This window comes from Spea bombifrons, chromosome 3, assembly GCF_027358695.1.
Source record: "Spea bombifrons isolate aSpeBom1 chromosome 3, aSpeBom1.2.pri, whole genome shotgun sequence".
Classification (NCBI taxonomy): Eukaryota; Metazoa; Chordata; class Amphibia; order Anura; family Pelobatidae; genus Spea; species Spea bombifrons.
The window spans coordinates 76,794,933-76,815,636 of record NC_071089.1 but is presented as its reverse complement, the minus strand read 5'-3'; the positions used below and the strand labels follow the sequence as shown (position 1 = coordinate 76,815,636).

At 36.1% G+C, this 20,704-nt stretch overlaps 1 protein-coding gene across 1 annotated transcript in view; it reads right to left on the bottom strand.

The window, feature by feature from the left end:
• Positions 1-7,012: 7,012 nt before the first annotated feature.
• BMP5 (bone morphogenetic protein 5) overlaps positions 7,013-20,704 on the bottom strand; it is a 55,873-nt gene continuing 42,181 nt past the window's right edge. Inside the window, exons 4-7 of the mRNA XM_053460176.1 lie at positions 10,445-10,642; positions 9,325-9,401; positions 7,805-7,915; positions 7,013-7,191 (exon numbers count right to left, since the gene is read on the bottom strand). Of these exons, the coding sequence (XP_053316151.1) occupies positions 7,042-7,191; positions 7,805-7,915; positions 9,325-9,401; positions 10,445-10,642 (536 nt within the window). The 3' untranslated portion in view covers positions 7,013-7,041. The remainder of the gene's footprint in view (positions 7,192-7,804; positions 7,916-9,324; positions 9,402-10,444; positions 10,643-20,704) is intronic.

Genomic DNA, 20,704 nt, shown 5'->3' with positions numbered 1-20,704 from the left:
TTTCAGCATTGTTACAATATATGCTCATCATTAAGCATTTGAACATATTTCATGTTTATCCCTTTTAAAACATTGTTTTATTTTAAGCGCAGAAATGAAGACCGGTCTGTCTTGCCAAATAATTTATTTTATTTTACTTTTATTTTTTTTTACACTTATTCTTGCTGAGAAGTTCAACTTTATTAATGATAATTAGGCAGTGGCAGTGCGTGCATGCAAAAGATGTCACCTAAAAGTGAAGCGTGGCACTTGAGTTCATACAGGAAGGAAGAAACCCTAGAACAACCACTGTATGTATGTAAATATAGCTCTTATAGCCCGATGGAACATCAGTAGATTACCCAATATGGACATACTAGTAGTGTGTTATTATCTTTTTTTATATAGCTTTAAAGTTTTTAAAATATTGTCTTATCACCACCAGCACCTATATATATATATATATATATATATATATATATATATATATATATATATATATATATATATATATATATATATATATTGATTTTGCTTACTGGATCTATGGTGATAAAACCCACCTTTCAACTTTCCACCAACCTTCTCCCCCCCCCCCCATAACCTCCATACAGTCATTGTCCTGCTTACCTCGTATTGGCATGATCCAATGCATATTAAGTGTTCTACATGTTTTCCTGTCCCCACTTGTATGCGCACTTAAAAATTATAAAGCATTACTTTACATAAACTATGATATTGTTTTTGTGTAAATAAAATATTTCCTGATGTGTATGCCATGTCCTGTGGCACAAACATTTATTTTTCAAAAATATTTAATTATATTTAGAGCCCTACAGCTGGGGACATGCTGTTCTCTCAGGGTGTATTCCATATATTCTTGTAACAGAATTTATCTTTCTTGCCTTTCGTTTATCACTGTCCGAATGTTGTGATTTCGAAAATTGTGTAAAACATTTTTAGAATTTGAGACAATAACAAATATGGCAGAAGAGACTGGACTGCAAGAACAGAAAAATCCCAGCTGTGATCTTCCAACAAATCACTGTACAATGAGGCAATGACCTGCAAATGTTCTCTTACAGTTTTTTTTTTTTTGCTCCCAAGATTTTTTAATAAACAGACAAGTTTCTCAGATAACTTAGTGAATGTACCGCACAAATGCAAAGGCTCGTCAAGTAAGATGGACTCCAACCTTTCCAAACACAGCCATAATGATAAAATACTTACTTATGTCCATATTTTCTAGGTACAAAAACTACTGGCACCCAGCAATAACCAAACCAACAAAAATTTGGTGGAACATGGTCAATACCATCCTGCATATAAAGTATGAAACAGGAGTAAGTGACATGCACATCAACCAGGCACATATGAAAACATGTTGGGTAGGGGCACCCCATTGAGGTTCTCAGCCTCTTGTCACCTGTTACCCACACCTTCTCAGGAGTGACAGCAGGTAGATCATGTGCCAAGCAGAGATGAGCGCTATATTTAAAAAACACCATAAAAACTTATTGCAATTATGGGAAGATGAGATAATAGTAATCAGCAAATTTTAATACATGTGTTTATTTTTATTTAGATTTTTCTTTCAAAGTATCAGTATTCCAATCAATGTTTTTACTAATGGACAGACTACATAGATTGTTCTGGACATTAAAACCATGGCTTTGGGTACGTTACATTGCATTTAAATAATTATTAATGTAAGTTTGTAGAACCCACAGATTAACCCTAAGTTGGCCTTTCCTAGGCTGTTTTATTGTAGGTCACCTATTTGCATTGCTTATAGGTAGGGTTATAAACCTCTAGAATAAATTACCTATACAAGTGGTGACTACATGTACCGGGGAGACCTTTGAAGGTGGACTAGATTTTTTGTTGGCATAGAAGGATCTCCATGTTTTCATTTTAATAGTAGCAGCTAGTAAGCCAAACAGGCGTGAGCTGAAGAGGGGGTTTGTTTGCCTTAACAAGATTAAAATGAAAATTCCCTAGGAATGCTGAATTTATTTCATTTATTATCTCATGTGTGCTCTTATTTATCACTCATACACACTTTACACAGTTTCTCTGGGTTTCCAATTAACCTTAGTTTTATTTTATATACTTCATCTGGTTCACTAAGTTGAGCTTTCCCTTATTATACTTAAGGTGTCATCCAAGAAAATACCTGCTAACACCTCCAACATCAGTAAAGTCACGTTTTAGTTTAAGTGATTGTATGGGTATTCCATAATTAGTCCTTAAATCAGGAGGCTACTTATTCTTCACTCATGCCTATTTGTTAAGTGACCTGTTCAAATTGTAGCCGCTAGAAAGGTTCAAGGAAACAATTAATTAAACCATGATGTGTAATTAATTTGACATAGGGGCCATGAGATATTTCATTATATCTGAATTTGTGGTCTTGTTGTATTTGTACTTTTTATTGGACAAGCGTACCCCATTATCCATTTTATTTTAGACATTACTGACATTAGGTGTGAAAGAAATATTAGGCCACCTGCTGACGCTGGTTAACAGAACATGTTACTAACGGTACGTAGTTGATGAAAGAGTAAGATACATTTAGATGGTGATGCCAAGCTTGAGAATGAGACCAGTAAGACAAAAGGATTAGCCCCAGTACCTCCAGATGTTTTTTCTCATGCATTGATCTATCACTACATCAAACATGAATTGGCTGTTTCCCAGGAATGTGCCCGGACAACCAATTATAATAAATGATTTTGTTATCAATCACTTGTCTTTTAAATATCACTCTCTTCAACATCTCCAAAAATAGAGAGTGTTTGGTTGAGAACTGATTCCACGAACATTACCCATGGGTCACATAAAACTTCATAATGAACATTTTAAGACTGTAAATGTGTCAGTATACGTGTCAGAAAATAAATAAATAGAAAGGGTGTTATATTTCCAGCAGATGTGAGGAAAGAGAATGTACTTCTTGAAAAGCTTTAAAATTAAGAAAACAAAAAAAGAAAAGAATGTAAAATTAGAGAATATCTTATCATTACTAACCAACCGGTACATTTCAATTTCCATGTGTTTTGGCCTTTCCATTATTTTGTGGATTACAATGTTCTTATCCTTCTATGTGTCCACATCAAACCAATAGCTGTTCTATAGGTTGAAGGTGCTAGCAATGGGATTGCAAAAAATCCAAAGTTTCGATACTAGTTCTTGAGCACAGTTAAAACTACAAGCAAGCCATTTTGTTAACCACTTAACAGACTCACTCAAACCCTGAAACACTAGGTACCATAATAAGGTTTCGATTACCTTGCCCAATGTATTCTGTTTTGTCTGACTCCAACATGTTTTTTTTAAACAATTGTTAATATAAATTTAGTAACAATACCAGACAATATTTAATCCTGCAGTACCCACAATACACCAGGTGGTGTGCTAGACACCACTCCAAGCGCTGTAGTACAGTTACAAATGTAAGTTGGTTAACAAGTCATACATCCATAAAAAAAAGAATCATCACGCAATTACATTTCTAAACCTCTTGGTAAAATAGTTTCACTTATTCTAAATAGGATTACAAAGCGTAGACAGGGTTTACATGTAAACATGCAGAAGAAAAAAAGAGCTAAAATTGAACCGAATATTGTATATAATATATTGGTGTAATTCAAAGAATAGGTCTGCTCTGTTCTCAGGAAAATCTCAAACGGTTTAGATTAACTACACTCTGTTCATATTTAGACAGAACATTTGTGTTTAATAAAGGCATTTAAGTCAAATAATGTACTCTTGGTTTTGGATCTTAATCTTTCTATTAACTTCTTCCCTAATCCACCCATTGTAATAGTAGGTGTTTTATCATAAAAAAATGTTTTTCTACAATAACATGGATAAGTGAAATGTATTTTTTAAATCATATGTACTGTACATTACCTTCTTTCATAAGGATTTTCCAAAGTCTGTTGCACATATGGAAAATGAAGAATTCATACTGAATACCTATTCTGAGAAATGATTACTTCATGTTGCCATTACTAGTAATATGGACAACTACTAGTAATGCACCAGATTGTCTTAGTCTGTCAATGCTATTTTTGTAATTCCCCGTGAATATATGTATTGAAAAAAGCCCAGCATAAATTGTTATACATAACATAAAGATAATAATAACATACTACCAGTGTGTGCACATTAGGTAATACGGTAAGCATTATTTGATGATATTATCTAGTTGTATACTTACTCATTACTTTGGTTTATAACATTATCAATATTACTTAAGGATTAATAAGGAAAAAAATAGCACTGTATGCTCCACTGTGCCAACCTAGCGCCCAAACAGCTTGCCTGCATCTTTTGTGCCCAAATGGCTTGTCAGTGCCTCTAAATGGCTTGTCTCCACCATCTTTGAGCCTAAGCATCTTCTCTGTACCCCAAGCGGCTTGTCTGTTCCATCTTTGCCACCAAAAAACTTGAGTGTTGTGAAAGAAGGGACTTTTGGGTAGGGGGGGCAGACCATTTGTTCTGTAATTTTCTGTCATCATGGCCCTCATTTTCTACACATGTAAAACTGACTTCGTAGTCAGTATGACTTTGAAATGCCCATGTGGACATGTCTATGTAGGTGAAAGCACCTGTCAATTATTATGTCAAAGCACAAATATAATATCCACATTGCATTGATGGGGACGGGAGCTTAGATCCCCCAGTTGCCAGACCCCTTAAGGCAATGGGCCACATGGTTGGCAATTTATGGTTTCAGGTCATAGACCATGTACCCACTCTAGGAAGAGGAGGCAAAAGGGAGCATCTGCTGAAGTTCAGTGAGAACTATGTATTGGAACACCTTCTATGACATTATCTTTGGTTTGCCTACAGGACGGCGCCTGGGTTCCTGCGTGATGCTTGTACAGCAGTTGAACCACCTTTTTAGTGATCCTGCTGCCAGCGGCCCTTCACCTGATCTCATCTTTCATAAGCAATACCAGCACCTTCACATATTTTTTGGCTTACCAATGCCCACATATAGTAAATTGCAGGATTTGTGATTATTTTTGCTACACGTGCAATTTGTTATTAAGTCGCCCCAAGTGTTTGTCCTTTTTTATCCTACACAATTCAAGCCATTTGCCTCTTACTCAGGATATATTCCTTTTAATTACCTGATTAGCGGTATTATCTGCACTTGAACACTCTCGTGACAGGCCAGAGTTGTGAGCTCACAGACAGGGAGAGGCTTCACTTTTAGTACAACGTACGAAGCTCTGACCAGATACCCTTACTAATGTGGACCATCTTGCAGATACATGTAGCATCTTCAGACCTGTAAGAGGATTCCATTTTACACATAATTGCTCTCTCATATACAAATGATTACAAGCAGAGGATACTTCTATCACCCTTGAGAAATCTTCATTTATATGTGACATTTGAGTATAAAATAACAGGTATTCTTTTGAAGAAATAGTTTTATTGTACCATGTGGTATACCAAACTTAGTTTAGCAGGATGAACTTTGGATTGCTGATTACTGAATACATTTGGATTCATCACTTACATCACTATGAGACACTTCAGATAACCAAGATTGTTCAGGCTGCTGCTGAGGGCTCAAGGGAAGGGTTTAAGATGCAGCCCCTGGGCCTCATGTCTATACTTATATTGTATTCCAAATTAAATATTGTTTCATGATTTGTTTTTTATCAACCACTATAACTTTACGGAACGTTCCTGATATAGAAACTCAATACTAGATCTCTGTAGCATCTTCAATCAATGGTTATTATAACTTAGTGTTTAACTCCACCATCTCATGCTCAATACCCTTTGCCCACCTTTAAGGTCTTGACTCCCATTCAAATGCTTTGACCTATTAAGTAATCACAATATGAACTGTACATTTGAGCCATGACAAAATATTTATTTATGAGCAAGACTGGGAATGTGAAAACATCAATATAAAAGATGACTGCTTCAGAATTAATTGTTGTACAAATTCTGTCCAATATTGTGACATAGTATAACTTGATGTGACTCTAGTTGATAAATTAATTATGAACCCCACATATTATAGAAATTCATTATTACAACAAGATAAGTCACAGTTTTATATTATTATAGCACAGATAAATATATATGAAAAAGTGGACAGCGCTCTGATTTAAAAAAAAAATTGGGATTAATATAACAATCTTATATTATATCAAAAAAATAAACACAACCATTAAATTAATAATTCATATAAAAGTACTTCCAATTACTGTATATTGGCAGTAAATTTGCTTTTTTTTTTTTTTTTTTTTTTTTTTAAATCAGAGGGCTGTCTGCTTTTTTCATGTTTTTTTCCTATCACCATATCTGTCTAAATAAGGGGGTAGACTGAAGCATTTTGAGGCTTATATTTTTATTTTCTTACTTGTGGCCTTTGAACCAGTGAGGAATACGATGCTTCTTCAGGGATATGACACCTGTCATAGGGGTTGGAAGGTTTATTCCTTTTATAATATTAGTTTCAATTACACTTATTCACACTGGTGATTATATATGGTGTTGTACCTTGGAAATTTATACAGATTAATATATGTACTTTTCAATTGACACAAATGCGGTAAACTCTTCTGTTTTTTAATGTCATTTATGGTTTTCTCTTTTACATTGACATTTTCTAAATAAATACTACACAAAAGACCATTCTTAAATCTACCTTAGTTAGTTCTCATTTATTTTCTCATTTATATCTCATATTTATTATTCATAAAGCAATTTGTAGTTCTAGCTCAACAAATAGGTAGGTTTAGGGCTGTCAAAAATAATTGCTAACATAATAAGGTCCTCTTCTCTTACAACTTTAAATTAACAATCTGAAATTTCATTTAATAAGAATACAACACATTGTAGTACTATGCTCCATTTAATTAATGTAACTATATAAAAATAAATTACAAAAGTCTATTATATACATAACACTGTACATACAAATGAATATTGAGATGGTATGAAGATGGTATGAGTCCATATTACTTTTTTCATACATAATTTATAATTGCTTCAATTTATGTTAAAATTACACTGGCTTTAATGCTAATGACATCCACATGACCTCACAACCATATTTCTATATTTCTTCAAGATAACATTAGAGCTGTCATCAAAGTACAAAACAGAGATGGCATTAAGTTTTGTTGGTGCACAGCATGGCTTGGGTACGTGTTCTGGAAACATCAGGTGGACCTGTGAACACACACAAAAATATATATTGTTTACATTTTCAACTAATGGTTAATTAGAAATGGGCCTATTCATAAACTACAAATCCAGTCTATAAATGCCTTCAACATTCAATAGATTATGTATATGCAAATCGATGTATTTATATGTGTATTAATACACAGAATATACAAAAGTGAGTACACCCCTTACATTTTTGTAAATATTTTATTATATCTTTTCATGTGACAACACTGAAGAAATTACACTTGGCTACAATGTAAAGTAGTGAGTGTACAGCCTGTATAACAGTGTACATTTGCTGTCCCCTGAAAATAACTAAACACACAAAGTATTGACACTAATTTGGACATTTTCACTCACGGGTATACTCACTTGTTGCCAAGGTTTAGACATTAATGGCTGTGTGTTGAGTTATTTTGAGGGGGCAGCAAATTTACACTGTTCTCTCATTATCACATTTATAGTGCAACTACGTGACCCCAAACAATATTACTTTTTATTGAAACAATAAAGAGAAGTTTTGATTCAGGTAACCGGAAAGAACCTTAATTAAAAAAACATTTATTACATACCAGCCACAGCAAATCAGTGCTGACACATTAGTGATACTTACAAGGGTTTGTACTATGGCATGGTTGGTGGCATTCATATGGGCGTTTAGTGGAAAAGAACATTCTCCATCACAATAGAAGGCTGCGTAACCCTCTGGTGCAATGATCCAATCCTAAAATTAAGGATAGACACATATGTCTAACTATTTCTTTAGCAATGGCAATGGTTGTTTAAAGATACTGCATTTTGCATTATATTATACCTGTAAACATCTACAGAAAAAATTGTCTTACTTATAAAGTGATGTGAAATAATACATATTTAAAACAGTAAGCAATGTTCTGTGCATTAATTAATATTTCACTTAGATGTTGCAATATTTGTTTGATTATTAGACAACCCCCCCCCCCAATCTTTGGATCTTAATGAAGAAAAAATAAAAAGGCCTGAATATAAGATGACTCTACTGGAAAAAAAAAAAAAAAACACTATTTTTGCTCTTACATTCTCTGTCATTGTCTCCCTACCTTCTCTGCTGACCGCTTTAGCTGCACTTCATCTCTTTACTTTTCTTGTCCTTATCTCTTCTTGCTTATGTCTTTTTTCTTCGTCCACGTTCCATGTGTCTCCTTCCTTCCACTTCTCTGTAAACTAGGCCTCCTGAAGCACTGCCACAAAAAGGCACATCCTCTCCCTTGATTGGAAGAACATGGCTCCACTTTTTACAGAAATACTCAGAAAGGCCAGGATAATGAAGGTAGATTCTCTCAGAAAGTGAAGCGTTCCTGGCTTCTCGGAGTACATCAGCAAAAAACAGAATTACAGGAACAGCCTCTACCCCTTTTCTCCAGTCGGGGGAAAGGATATGCCCGGAGGCTCTGCCCTTTTGTGGAAGTGCTTCAGAAGACCTGGTTCACAGAGAAGCTGATGTAGAAAGAAGGCACAGGGAGAAGCAGATGATGAAAGAAGACATAAGAAAGAAGACAGGAGAACAAGAAGAGGCAAGTGAAAAAGCAGAGCTATGGGAGAGGAGATAGGGACATGAAAGCTGTCTGCAGAGAGCATAGAGAGACATTGAGAGAGAGTCAAGAGAGTCAAGAGCAGAGGAGAGTGAGTGAGAGTGCATGAGTTAGTGTGAGTGACAAGCCCCTAGGCTTAGTCAGCTGTGCCTTGGGTCTGAGGTCTAAATAACAGACAACTATTAGACAAGGTTATTTTTTCAGATGATTTTTTTTCAGAAAAAAAAATGTTTTATAATCTAGCAAATAGATTCACTGAATAAATCACTGCACCAACACATTTAGCATTATTAATTTAATTTACTATTAATTAGTAATCTATCTATAGCTTGTATAGTTGATTTTTCAATCCGCATTGAATTTCTGATGAAAAATACTGTATAATTTTGGGCTGATATGTACTTGGTGCCAAAACCCATATTACTAGTTACTTTCTAAATTTGTAAATACCATGACTTGGACTTAAAATGACCAAACTGTAAAATTAGTAATTTAGGGAAACGTGACAGATCTGTTTTAATCACTGATAGAAACAGTGGTTACTAAGCAGCGTTATCCTTACCTGCCAACCCAAGTCACGAAAACTGACATAAAGTTCATGCTTCTTACAGGCTTGCTTCTGTTCACTTGTATTAAAGTCTGTAGAAAGAAAAAAAGTAAATAGGTTTAGGAAATAATCCTTGTTCATACCATAGGTGCAAACATTTGTAGAAACAATTGAATGTCATATCTATTTTACAGACAACATGATTTCTTCTAAGAAGTTCGGTACACCGACACCTAAAGCTAAAACTGTGCTCACTGGTTTGCATGCCGGGGTCTTATCGAGTTTAATTACTTTCAGTGTACTATAGTGTGATGTATAGTCAATGGAAGATGTGGGTATTGCTAAGCACAAGGATTCAGTGTACTCGTATTATAATTACTAGACTAGGAATAAGCTGTCAGAAGTCAGATGTAGATGCACAGATGAATTTAGAAGTCCTTGATATTCCTCAGATAAAAGCTTATGCAACTTAAAGGAAAGGCCACACCAGCAAATGCATATTAAAGTACTTTATGAGTACTTTAGTATGGATTCTTAAAAAAAAAATTTGACTTACTTTACTTGGACCAATACAGCAATATCCATGTTTGTGTTAATAGTGTGTACTTTTTGAAATCTACTTCCCATTTTATATGTGGTTCATATCACTCTGCTGTGTGTTTTCCCTCTTAGGGTAGACAAAGTGGTCTTTGGCAGCAGTGTTATGCCAGACAATCATTATACATGAGCTCTTAGCTCATTGCATTGCTGTTTCAGCGATGGTGACTCATTACAAGACAAGTTATAAAAAATGCACTTGTTCCTGAATGAGCTATTCTTGGATTTATTTGCATCTGTTAGAACTCTGCCAAGTTTGATGATTATTTCAACATCAAAAAGGTAATTATCCAAAATTAGTAAAAGATTTGGAAATAAAAGTGCATAAAGTATAGTTAACATTCCCAACATCGGTGTTTCTGCCGACTCTCTACTGTTGCAAACCCATATTATTGAACTTTCGGCAGCAATGGTAGAACATTTTTGTTGCAAAGATGCAAGTAACATAGCTTGCGTGATACTTTACTTCCATAAAGTCTTTTGCTGAAAACAAATTTCAGTGTTCAGTAGTATGCACAACATATCAAAAATTGTTTACCTCCAATACCAGGCATTTTAGATGAATCATGCTGTGCAGTAGACTTGTTCCTCTCTTGCTTCTTCTTTTTGGTGTTTGCAGCTCTAACTGAGCGCAGTAGTACTTCACTTGCTTTGAAAAATGCAACAAGAAAAGGTTGCTTTGATTGAGGCCCCTGTCTCCCAATGAGCCCAGCAGACTTAACATTGACACTGCGACCTTCAAAATAAGAAACCAGTAGAAATGATGTTATCAAACAGAAAGCATATTGGTTGATAACCAGTAAAATGGAGGATATAACAACAACCTTGCCTTTTGGTTTTTTTGATCTTTATTCAACCAGGTTATAAAGGCCCTCCACTGAGCTGTACTCAAAGAAGCTAAGGCTGTATATGCCCTCATAACTGCCCCCCATACATATCAAGCAAATCTGATTGGATTGTTTGTGTTTGACGTAACATGCTTTATATCCCACGTTTAAGTGAGTAGTCATTCATGAAAGAAGCTCCAGATCTCACAGATCAAATATATGTTTTTAAAATTTGGGCAGGCGGACATTTGATTTCTACTGCTTTTTCATTTGTACTTTGCTTGGCAGAACAGTGTTTTTACTGTTCTGCCTACTCATTACTTCAAAGGTGCTGCTACTTGTTTCATGACTGTCAAGAAAAGAGTTGTTATTGTAGGGGATTCCTGGGAACACAGACCAAACACAGTGCCCAAACATGAGTAGAATGTTGTTTTTATATATTGTATAAAAAGACTCAAGAGCGGAAGGCCATATTCAAAGGTAAATAATGATGCATGGTATTGTACATTTTGAGCAGCGCCAACATACTTACAATTTCTTTATTAGCAGAAACTCATGGTCCACGTCTGTGAATTTATGTTTGTATAATGCCTTATTTTCATGTGATCCTTTATCAATAGTTTTGCCCCATAATACAAATGAGAGGGTTCTTTCAATTTAAAGGAGGATACCTGTGCCACTTTCTACCTAAAGTAGCATTTGATAAATGTGTGTATCAGGCGGTCCACAGAATAATGTTGAAATTGACAGGGCCAGCAATGGACATTGAAGGGAGAATGATCCATAGTCTTGGATCATTCTACAACAATATCTATTAAGCTGATACTGGTCCCTGACACGGGTAGGCTGACCATTGGAACATGTGTGGCTAAGTATGTTGGTGTGGTTGAGTGTACTGTGTGTATCTGGAATATGTGATATGCATTTTGAGTGCATGCCATTGGTTTAAGAATGATGCGTACATTAGTCTGGCTGAAAGGGTATGTGTCTTTGAGTCTGTGGGTGGATAGTGCTAGAATTCAGTTTCAAACACTAAAACTTTTCCCTAAATAGTCAATTAAGCATTATGGGGATACTATGCTTATACTAGAGTACTATCATTGTTAGTGTGAGAAGCTGACATAATGTAATGACTACATAATCTATAGGCGTTAGCGGTGAAAAGAAAATAAGCAAACTTGATAAAGTTTACATTTATTGGCTAACTTATTTGCAACAAATTGCAAGTTTTTAAAAGGCTAGGTCTGGGCTTAAATAAGAATATGCATTGAGTTTAAATAAGCATCAGCTTTGAGTATGTTAAAAAAAAGCTCAACAACTGGCAAACCTATAGATTCTATTGTATTACATCAGTAATTTAAGAACATCACACCATCAACCTGAACTCACTGACATATTAATGTTAAAAACGTTTTACACTATTTTAAAGGAAACAAAGGAATATTCGTATGTGCAATACATATCCAATAAGGTTTTTATTGGGCTAACCAAGATTATTTACTTCGTAAACTGATTATTGTACTTAGAAAGCAACATATCAGTAATGTTCAATTACAATCTATTTAAGAATGAGGAGAAGCAAATGAAGATATTCTGGGTAGCGTTCTTGCATCAACACAACTCAATCACAGAATGTTAATGGATATAAAGAAACATTGAATCAAACTGTTCCCACTGGCTATGCTGTTATGACTGTATTTATCTTGTTCCATTACACATTTACCTCTCGGGGGAACAGAAGTAAGCAAAACAAGTCACTAAGATTGCATCAGGGACAGTTTTACAAATAAACCTGGTCTTTTTTGGCAGCCTTTATAATGTTATGTGTCTACATGAAATACAGACAGTGTCATGTGAAGCTGTACAGCTGTTAAGTCAGGGAAGGGACACAAAGGTCCTTTAAATAGGAAAGCACTTGGACAAAGCTATATGCTGATCTGGGCAATATCTACTGCTTGCTTTGAAACACATTGGAAAAATGTGTACAACAATTCCAATACCCTCAACACTTTCATTGTTGTAACAAGCAATACAATGGGATATAGTTACAAAGACATTCAGTGGGCATCTGCATACCAAATGTGAAGCATTATTAAACAAATTCTTACTAAAACAAGAGCCTATATCCCATCATAGATTTGGGACTTAAATAAATAACCATACTGGTTTTCCCTCAACATTAAAACATATACTGGCTCCATGCCAGAGTCTATATTTCTTAGAAAAACCTGATCACTGGCAAAAATGAAAGTAATAGTTTGATTTGTGGTTAGAACATTTTTATTCTGCTTCCACTGTAGCAAATGTATTAATTCAGCTCAGACTTCCTCCTCCTGGCAGCCTTTTTTTCTGTAAAAAGCGAAAAAATGACTTCTAGCCAAATACCATGCGTTGAACTGACCCACTTCAATACATAAACACTTATACAACATGTTTTTTCAGGTGTATAGCACTTGGAATTGTTTTAAGATGTTTTCCGTTGACAAAGCATACAGCAAGAGTAGGAATCAACCAAAGAATGGTAAGTATTAAAGAACAGCAGTATGGCGGTCTTAGAAAACGCCATTTTCTGAAAGGGGAGGAACATGTTCCAGTGAAGGAGACACTAAAAGTACTGTCAGAGAGACAGGATTTAAGCCAGGAAATGGTTGTGTCACATATGCCATGTGCTTTAAGGGTTTGTAGAAAGAGGGATGGTCGACTGTGTCAAAGGCTGCAAGAGGTCCAAGAGTAGTGGGAAGGGGCTTTTTGTTTTAGCATTCAGTAAGTGCTGTCTCGGTGGAATGCAAATAAAAACAGGAGGTTAAAGCAGGAGATGAGGGGTTAAGGGTTGATGAGATATAATATGTGATAATCATACCGGGTGAAAACAAGTGGTTGAAGCAGGAGATGGGGGTCAGATGCAATATGTGATAATCATACTAAGTGAAAGCAGGGGACTAAAGCAGGAGATGAGGGGTTCAGGGTGGATCAGATGCAATATGTGATAATCATACGTGTAAGCGAGAAAGATATGGCAGAGTTTAAGATTTGAGGAAAAGCATGAAGACCCGGGATGGATGTCTAGGTAACCCGGTGTAATTCTTATCTGTCCACATATGAGGCCACTGTATTGCCATGGATGGAATTCAGTGTGTTGTATTAGGTTAAACTTAAAGGGGTAGTACAAATGTCTCAATGTTTTTCGTTAATATAGTAAGTTTGGTGGGTAATGGACTTTTGTTTATCTATATAATAAAAGCAGTCATTGGCCACTAAATGACATAGATGAGGCCACCGACTGGTTACGCACATTCACACACCATGCTTCTGCACTCCTGCATGTAGCTATGTGTATCCAGCTGGCGGTCGGAAACTGGATGACTTGATCTACTGCTCAAGCAGACCTCAAGGTACATATACAGTGCTGTCAGCCACAGGCCCGTCTGACATTTGCAGAGTGTTAGATGGCCTGTCCAGGTCAGTATATCTACTAATTAAACATAGCTGTCAAAAGTATGCATATAGAAGAATTGAAAAGGTATTAAATCCACAAGTATTATCCATAAATCTAAAGTAATACATTTAAAACAAAAAAGACTGATATAATGAGTGATAATCATAATGTTTATATTCTATGTTATATGGTTTTGCAGTTTTCTGTTATTGCATTAGTACATTATAGTAAAATAACAAAGTTAACAGGAAGACAACTGATATATTTAATTTTTTTAAACATCATTGTGATCCTATATTTTAAAATTAAATATTGCGGGTTTCTTTCTTTTTTTTTTTGCTGGAATATTAATACTTCAGTGTTCAATATACCGTGGGAAGGTTAACCTTAGATTAATTATTTTGGCAAGGCTAGCAGGAAATCTATTGGCTGTTTAGCTATAACTGAGAGCCAGTTTGTATGGCTGCGTATTCAGTGTCAACCACAACTGTTGTGTGAATGCATTGGAAGTTATATCTTTTATGAAGCGCCAAGTGTTATTTAAAAGAACAGCAGGAGAATTGTCCATCAAGTTCCTGAAATAAGAGATTACGTAGGTTGGCTGTACAAATGTTAAGTTTTGTTATACAACAAACATTCTTTAAGGTCTTATTTCTGTATTAATAAATACTAAATACTTTATTTCTAATTTTTCATAATTGATATTAAAAGTAATAAACTGTAGCTTTACCACTGAACTTGAAATTTCACTTGTGATAACCTGCATTAAACATGAAATAATCCAAAAATGTATTTTGGGTTATAAAGCCATTACACCGTCCATCAGAAACAAAAGCTTATGTGATTTTACATCTTTACCTACTGTATGTTGGTTGTGTGAAAAAGAAAGTACACCCTCTTTCACTTCTATGGTTTTACATATTAGTCATAATAAACAATGCAGGTCTAAAAATTAGGTAAATACAACCTCAGATGAACAACCACACATGACATATTACACTGATGACATTATGTATTTAACAAAAATAAAGCCAAAATAGGAGAAGCCGTGTGTGAGTATACCCTTACTGCTTCCATAGGGATTAAGCCAAGCAATAGACAGGTGCTGCTATTTAAATGCCCATGATTAATTGATCATCAGCAATTCCTTTTCCAAGATCCCTCATTGAACATTGAACTGGAATCTTACTTTAGCACAAGCAAGAAAACATAGCATACTTCCAGGAGTTACCTGCATTGTTTATGCAGACAGCATGCAGTTCCTCTGCAAAGCTATTATTACAAATCCCTTGGTTGAGTTTAGAAATATGACCCAGCAGCCAAATAGCAACTTGTGTATGGCACAACAGAAAATAATTGGGGTTATATTTACTGTTTATTAATGCTTTAAATGACAACTCGCACAAAATATCATCAACATTTAATTCAGGTTAAGACTGGCCATGGGGCTTTTCAGGCAAATGTGTCCAAATATTCCACTCACCCAACATGAGGACTGTTCAAGGAGCCAACATAATAATGTAGCATGCAGCTGGATACATGCGGCTGCATTCTATGGTTCTACATCCAGGCTGAAGAAAAAGTGTAGCAGACTGCCCACATTCATAAGAGCCAAATGTATCCAAATGTATGGTGGCAGCATATATCCAACAAGCAGATGCATATTTGTGTCTTAAAGACCTTAAAGTGCATTGGCCTATTTTACATCCCAGTCCAATCTTGATTTTATACAAAGCCGTATATGTTTTGTCAATCAAAGATGAAGTGGTGGGAAAAAGACTGCTGACTGAAAGTGCACTTTTTCATGACATCACAATTTTTATCTAGGGGTAAATATATCAGGGACATCATAACCATGATAAACTGGGCTACAAACTGTCAGTGCTTTGAGTCTCTATTTGTGCACACTTGTGCATATGCGCATAGCTCTGGTCTATCATCAGGTATGTGTTTCACATACTTTGTTTAAGCTTAAGTTTCTTATGACCCTTTATGAGCACAGGTGAGTTAATCACTAGAAATCGGGTCAGTTACTGGTTTTATATATTATTACACATATTTCCCCATCCTCGTTATACGACAGATGTGAATGTCACGAACTGTAAAAATCAATAGTTTGCCATATGAAAGCAATGAAAATGAATCAAAATACATTTTATTCAATGCTCAATTCCTTTCATAGCCCTAAGACATAGAAGACCCAGATGTTTCTCCTTTATGAAACCATGGATTGCCAAATTCTGAAACGAAAGGTGGTGATGACAACTATTAAATAGAAACCATGAGGAGCAAAAGAGATGCTGGCCAAGTTTCAAGGAAAGTCCCAAGAACAACACCTTTAACTCTTTTTTTTGTAAAGGGACATGGATAAAATAATATTTGTTGCCAATAAGAAAACTTACAATTACAAGAGGGTCCACTTCACAATTTGCTGCCAGAAATCTTTTGGCAATGTAAATATTAATATTACATAGTCTGCATCAATAATTACATAACTTATGTTTCCTGATATCAGCAATTTATATAGGTCTTTTTAGAACATAACCATTGTATAAAGAAAATCAATCACAAACATTCTGTGTTTGTGATCAATTTGTAATATTATATATATATATATATATATATATATATATATATATAATAAATCATATGTTTTAGATGAGTATCAGTAAGGCAAGATATTTCACCTCACTAAATAAACTATGAATTATGAAGGATCTTAGCAAATGTATCCTGTAGATAGCTTGCATAAAGCCTAGTCAAATTGGTGAGGTGAGGATTTAATAATGCCCAGGTAACCCTTTATATTAGATAAATAGCAAAACAAGATGTTTAGTCTCTGCTAAAGCGCGAGTAAATAAACAGTTTAGTTTCAGGAGTGACAAAAAACTTTACAGTTCAATTTGAAGTTTACAGAACAAGCAGATTATTTGCCTGAATAACTCATTGGCAGTGGAAATATGGCTGCTGAAATGAGGAGAGGAAGGTGAACTTGTGTATTATCACTATTAGCTTTTTTACAGTATATAGAGCCAACAGTTTCAAATCGACTCTGATGCATTTTACTGATTGCAAGTTGATACAGACATTCTTTAGTTATTAGAGTTAGAATGAGGCCTCTTTTAGCTACACCCATTGATTTCAATGGGACTAAAATTCTCCTCCTTATAAATTATTTGCTATGTTTTCTGGATCCCTCCACTTTTCACTAATCCTACATTTTACAGGGAGGTACACTAAATAATAAGGGTTGTTCACATATCAAAACCCACATTATGTATGTGCCATGATAAAGGTGTATTTCCTTTTCTCATGATCTGTATGTTTATTCCTCCCAATTAAAATATCCATCTCCTGATTACTGTTGATTGATTTAGGCAGCCTTTGAGGAGAAGAGGAACTTCAGGAGAGGAAAATAAATACATCCTAACACAGATCTCCACTTCTATAAGGTAAGGTTTTAAAATATTTCTAAAACAGTTACAACAATTACTTAAAAAAATAACTAAATCCGGCCAAATAAATTTGTGATCTGCAAATTTACCATGGGAGTCCCAGTTGACTATATTTCGGGTTGATTCCCACTGTCATTAAGCAAACAAAACAAAAGATTAAACAGGCCCAATTCAATTACCTGCCCAAACCTCAAATGGTTTTAACGGATGTGAACAATGGATGGTATGCAATTCAATGACCGGCATAAAATCAATTGCTTAGAGGTACAATCTACATAACAACTTCTAAAAAATGCTACAATGAAAGCTAAGGGAAACACTTGCAGTTAAACAATTCCATGAGGTCTGTAGAAAGTTAGCATATGTTAAAATACATTTTAGTCAGATTTTCTGGAATTTTTTCCCTTAAAAAATACATTGAGGTGTGTCTCACGTGAGATCTGTAGAGGTAACTGCACAACCAACACCTGGACACCCAGAATTACCTCTTTATCTCCATAATTTTCAAGAGGAGAAAGGGCTGAGTGAGTGCAGCAGCTCACCGTGTGAACTCTATCAAACAGGCTGAGGCTTTACAAGATAAATTGTATAAATTGTATATGTGTCTATGTATGTATGTGTGTGTGTAGTGATAAGTTAGAGTGTGAACGTGTATTTGTCTGTGCATGTGTGTGTGCATGTAAGTATTTTAGTGTGTCAATGTCTGGGTATGTTAGTGTGTGTTACTTTTGGTATGTTAGTGTGTGTGTTTATGTGCATATTTTAGTGTGTGAACATGTGCCTTTGTTTGGGTATGTTAGCATGCATGTTAGTGAAAGTGTGTGTCTGGGTATGCGACCCACACACATGCAGAAAAAACTAACACATGTGTTAGTGTGTGAACATGTGTCTTTGGGTATGTTAGTGTGTGTGTGTTTGGATATGTTACATGACCATGTACCCTGGGAGTTCCATCACTGATTAGGGAGTAACAATTCTAGAAAGTCTAGAGACTACAGTCATGTGAAAATGAAAGTACACCCTCTTTGAATTCTATGGTTTTACATTATCAGAACATAACAATCATATGTGCCTTAGCAGGTCTAAAAATTAGGTAAATACAAACTCAGATTAACAGTAATACATAACATATTACACTATGTCATGATTTACTCAATAAAAATAAAGCCAAAATGGAGAAACCATGTGTGAAAAACTACTTACACCTTATGAATCAAAAGCTTGCAGAACCAACTTTAGCAGCAATAACTTGAAGTACCGTATTTGCTTGATTATAAGACAACCCTGATTACGACGACCCCCCCAAATTTGAATATTAATTTAGGAAAAAAAGCCTCAATATATTTAATAAAAACTATGATTGAGAAAAATAGATTTTTTATTTCCTTTTATTTGCCAACCTGCACCCCAGTTACGCACATCTGCCCCACGGCTTACTACTGTGCCCCCCAGATATGCCTTATACCCCCCTATATGTAAATCTGCCTCCCTGATATGCCTTATACCACCTATATGCCACTCTGCCCCCCTGATATGCCTTATAACCCCTTATATGCCCCCCCAACTTACTGATGCATCCCCAGACTTGTCCCCCATGCTCCAGACTCCCTGGTGTCAAGTGGGGGCAGCCAGTGAACGTCTGCGTGATGCACACAGATAACCTCCTCTGCTACCCGGGACGTCCGCCGGTGCTTCTATGACTGTGCCCCGGAAGGTCACGCCGGTGCTCCGTCATAGAAGCCCCGGCGGAAGTGTCAGGTAGCAGCAGAGGTTGTCTGCGCGCATTGCACAAATATTCACAGGCTGCCAGAGAGAAGGATCCTGGTCCCCTGCAGCACTGCGGGGGATCCTCCTATTTGGCAGCTGGTGAATGTCTGCATGTAGCCCCAGCGGAGCAGCAGAGGTTGTCTACCCGTATCGTGTAGACGTTCACCGGCTGCCAGAGAGGAGGATCCCCTGCAGCGCTCTCTGGCAGACGGTGAACATCTGGGCGAGGTGCATAGACAACCTCTGCTGCTGCTGGCCAGTACTTCTGCCAGGGCTTCTATGGTGGAAGGTCATGTTAGAAGCGGAGGTTGTCGGCGTGCATCGCGCAGACATCCACCGGCTCCCAGAGAAGATGATTCAGGTCCCCTGCAGCACTGCGGGGAACCTAGATCTTAATCTTATAGTCAGACCTCTATCTAGGTCTGATTATAAGATGACCCCTGAATATAAGACGAGGGGTATTTTTCAGAGGATTTGCTCTGAATAAAACCTTGTCTTATAATTGAGCAAATACGGTTATCGTTTTCTGTATGACTTTATCAGTCTCTCACATCGTTATGGAGGAATTCTGGCCCACTCTTTACAACGTTGCTTCAATTCATTGAGGTTTGTGGGCATTTGTTTATGCACAGCTCTCTTAAGGTCTCGCCACAGCACTTGAGTTGAGGAATGGACTTTGACTGGGCCATTGTAAGACCTAGATTCTCTTCTTTTTCAGCCATTCTGTAGATTTGCTGGTGTGCTTGGGATCATTGGCTTGTTGCATGACCTCATTTTGGCCAAGCTTTAGCTGTCTTACAGATGGTCTCACATTTGACTCTAGAATACTAGTATACAGAGGAGTTCATGGTCAACTCAATGACTGCAAACACCACCATGTTTGATAATTGGTATGAGCTGTTTGTACTGATATGCTGTGTTTGGTTTTCAGCAAATGTGGCGATCTGCATTATGGCCAAACATCTCCACTTTGGTCTCATCTCTCCAAAGGACATTGTTCCAGAAGTTCTGTGGTTTGTTCAGATGCAACTTTGCAAACCCAAGCCGTGCTGCCATGTTCTTTTTAGAGAGAAGAGGTTTTCTCCTGGCAACCCTTCCAAACAAACCATATCCACAACTGTGACTGGGTCATTGAATTTGGCCCAATATTTTTGATCACATACTTCTAAATCAATGTTATCCATTGCAAACATATTTCAGATTAAAACAATTCATATGACCCCAGTGGATAAATTCATTGTACTAGATAAAATGTCAGTAACATGTAAATCATAAATATCTGAACGAGATTACTCCCTTAACAAATTCTATAA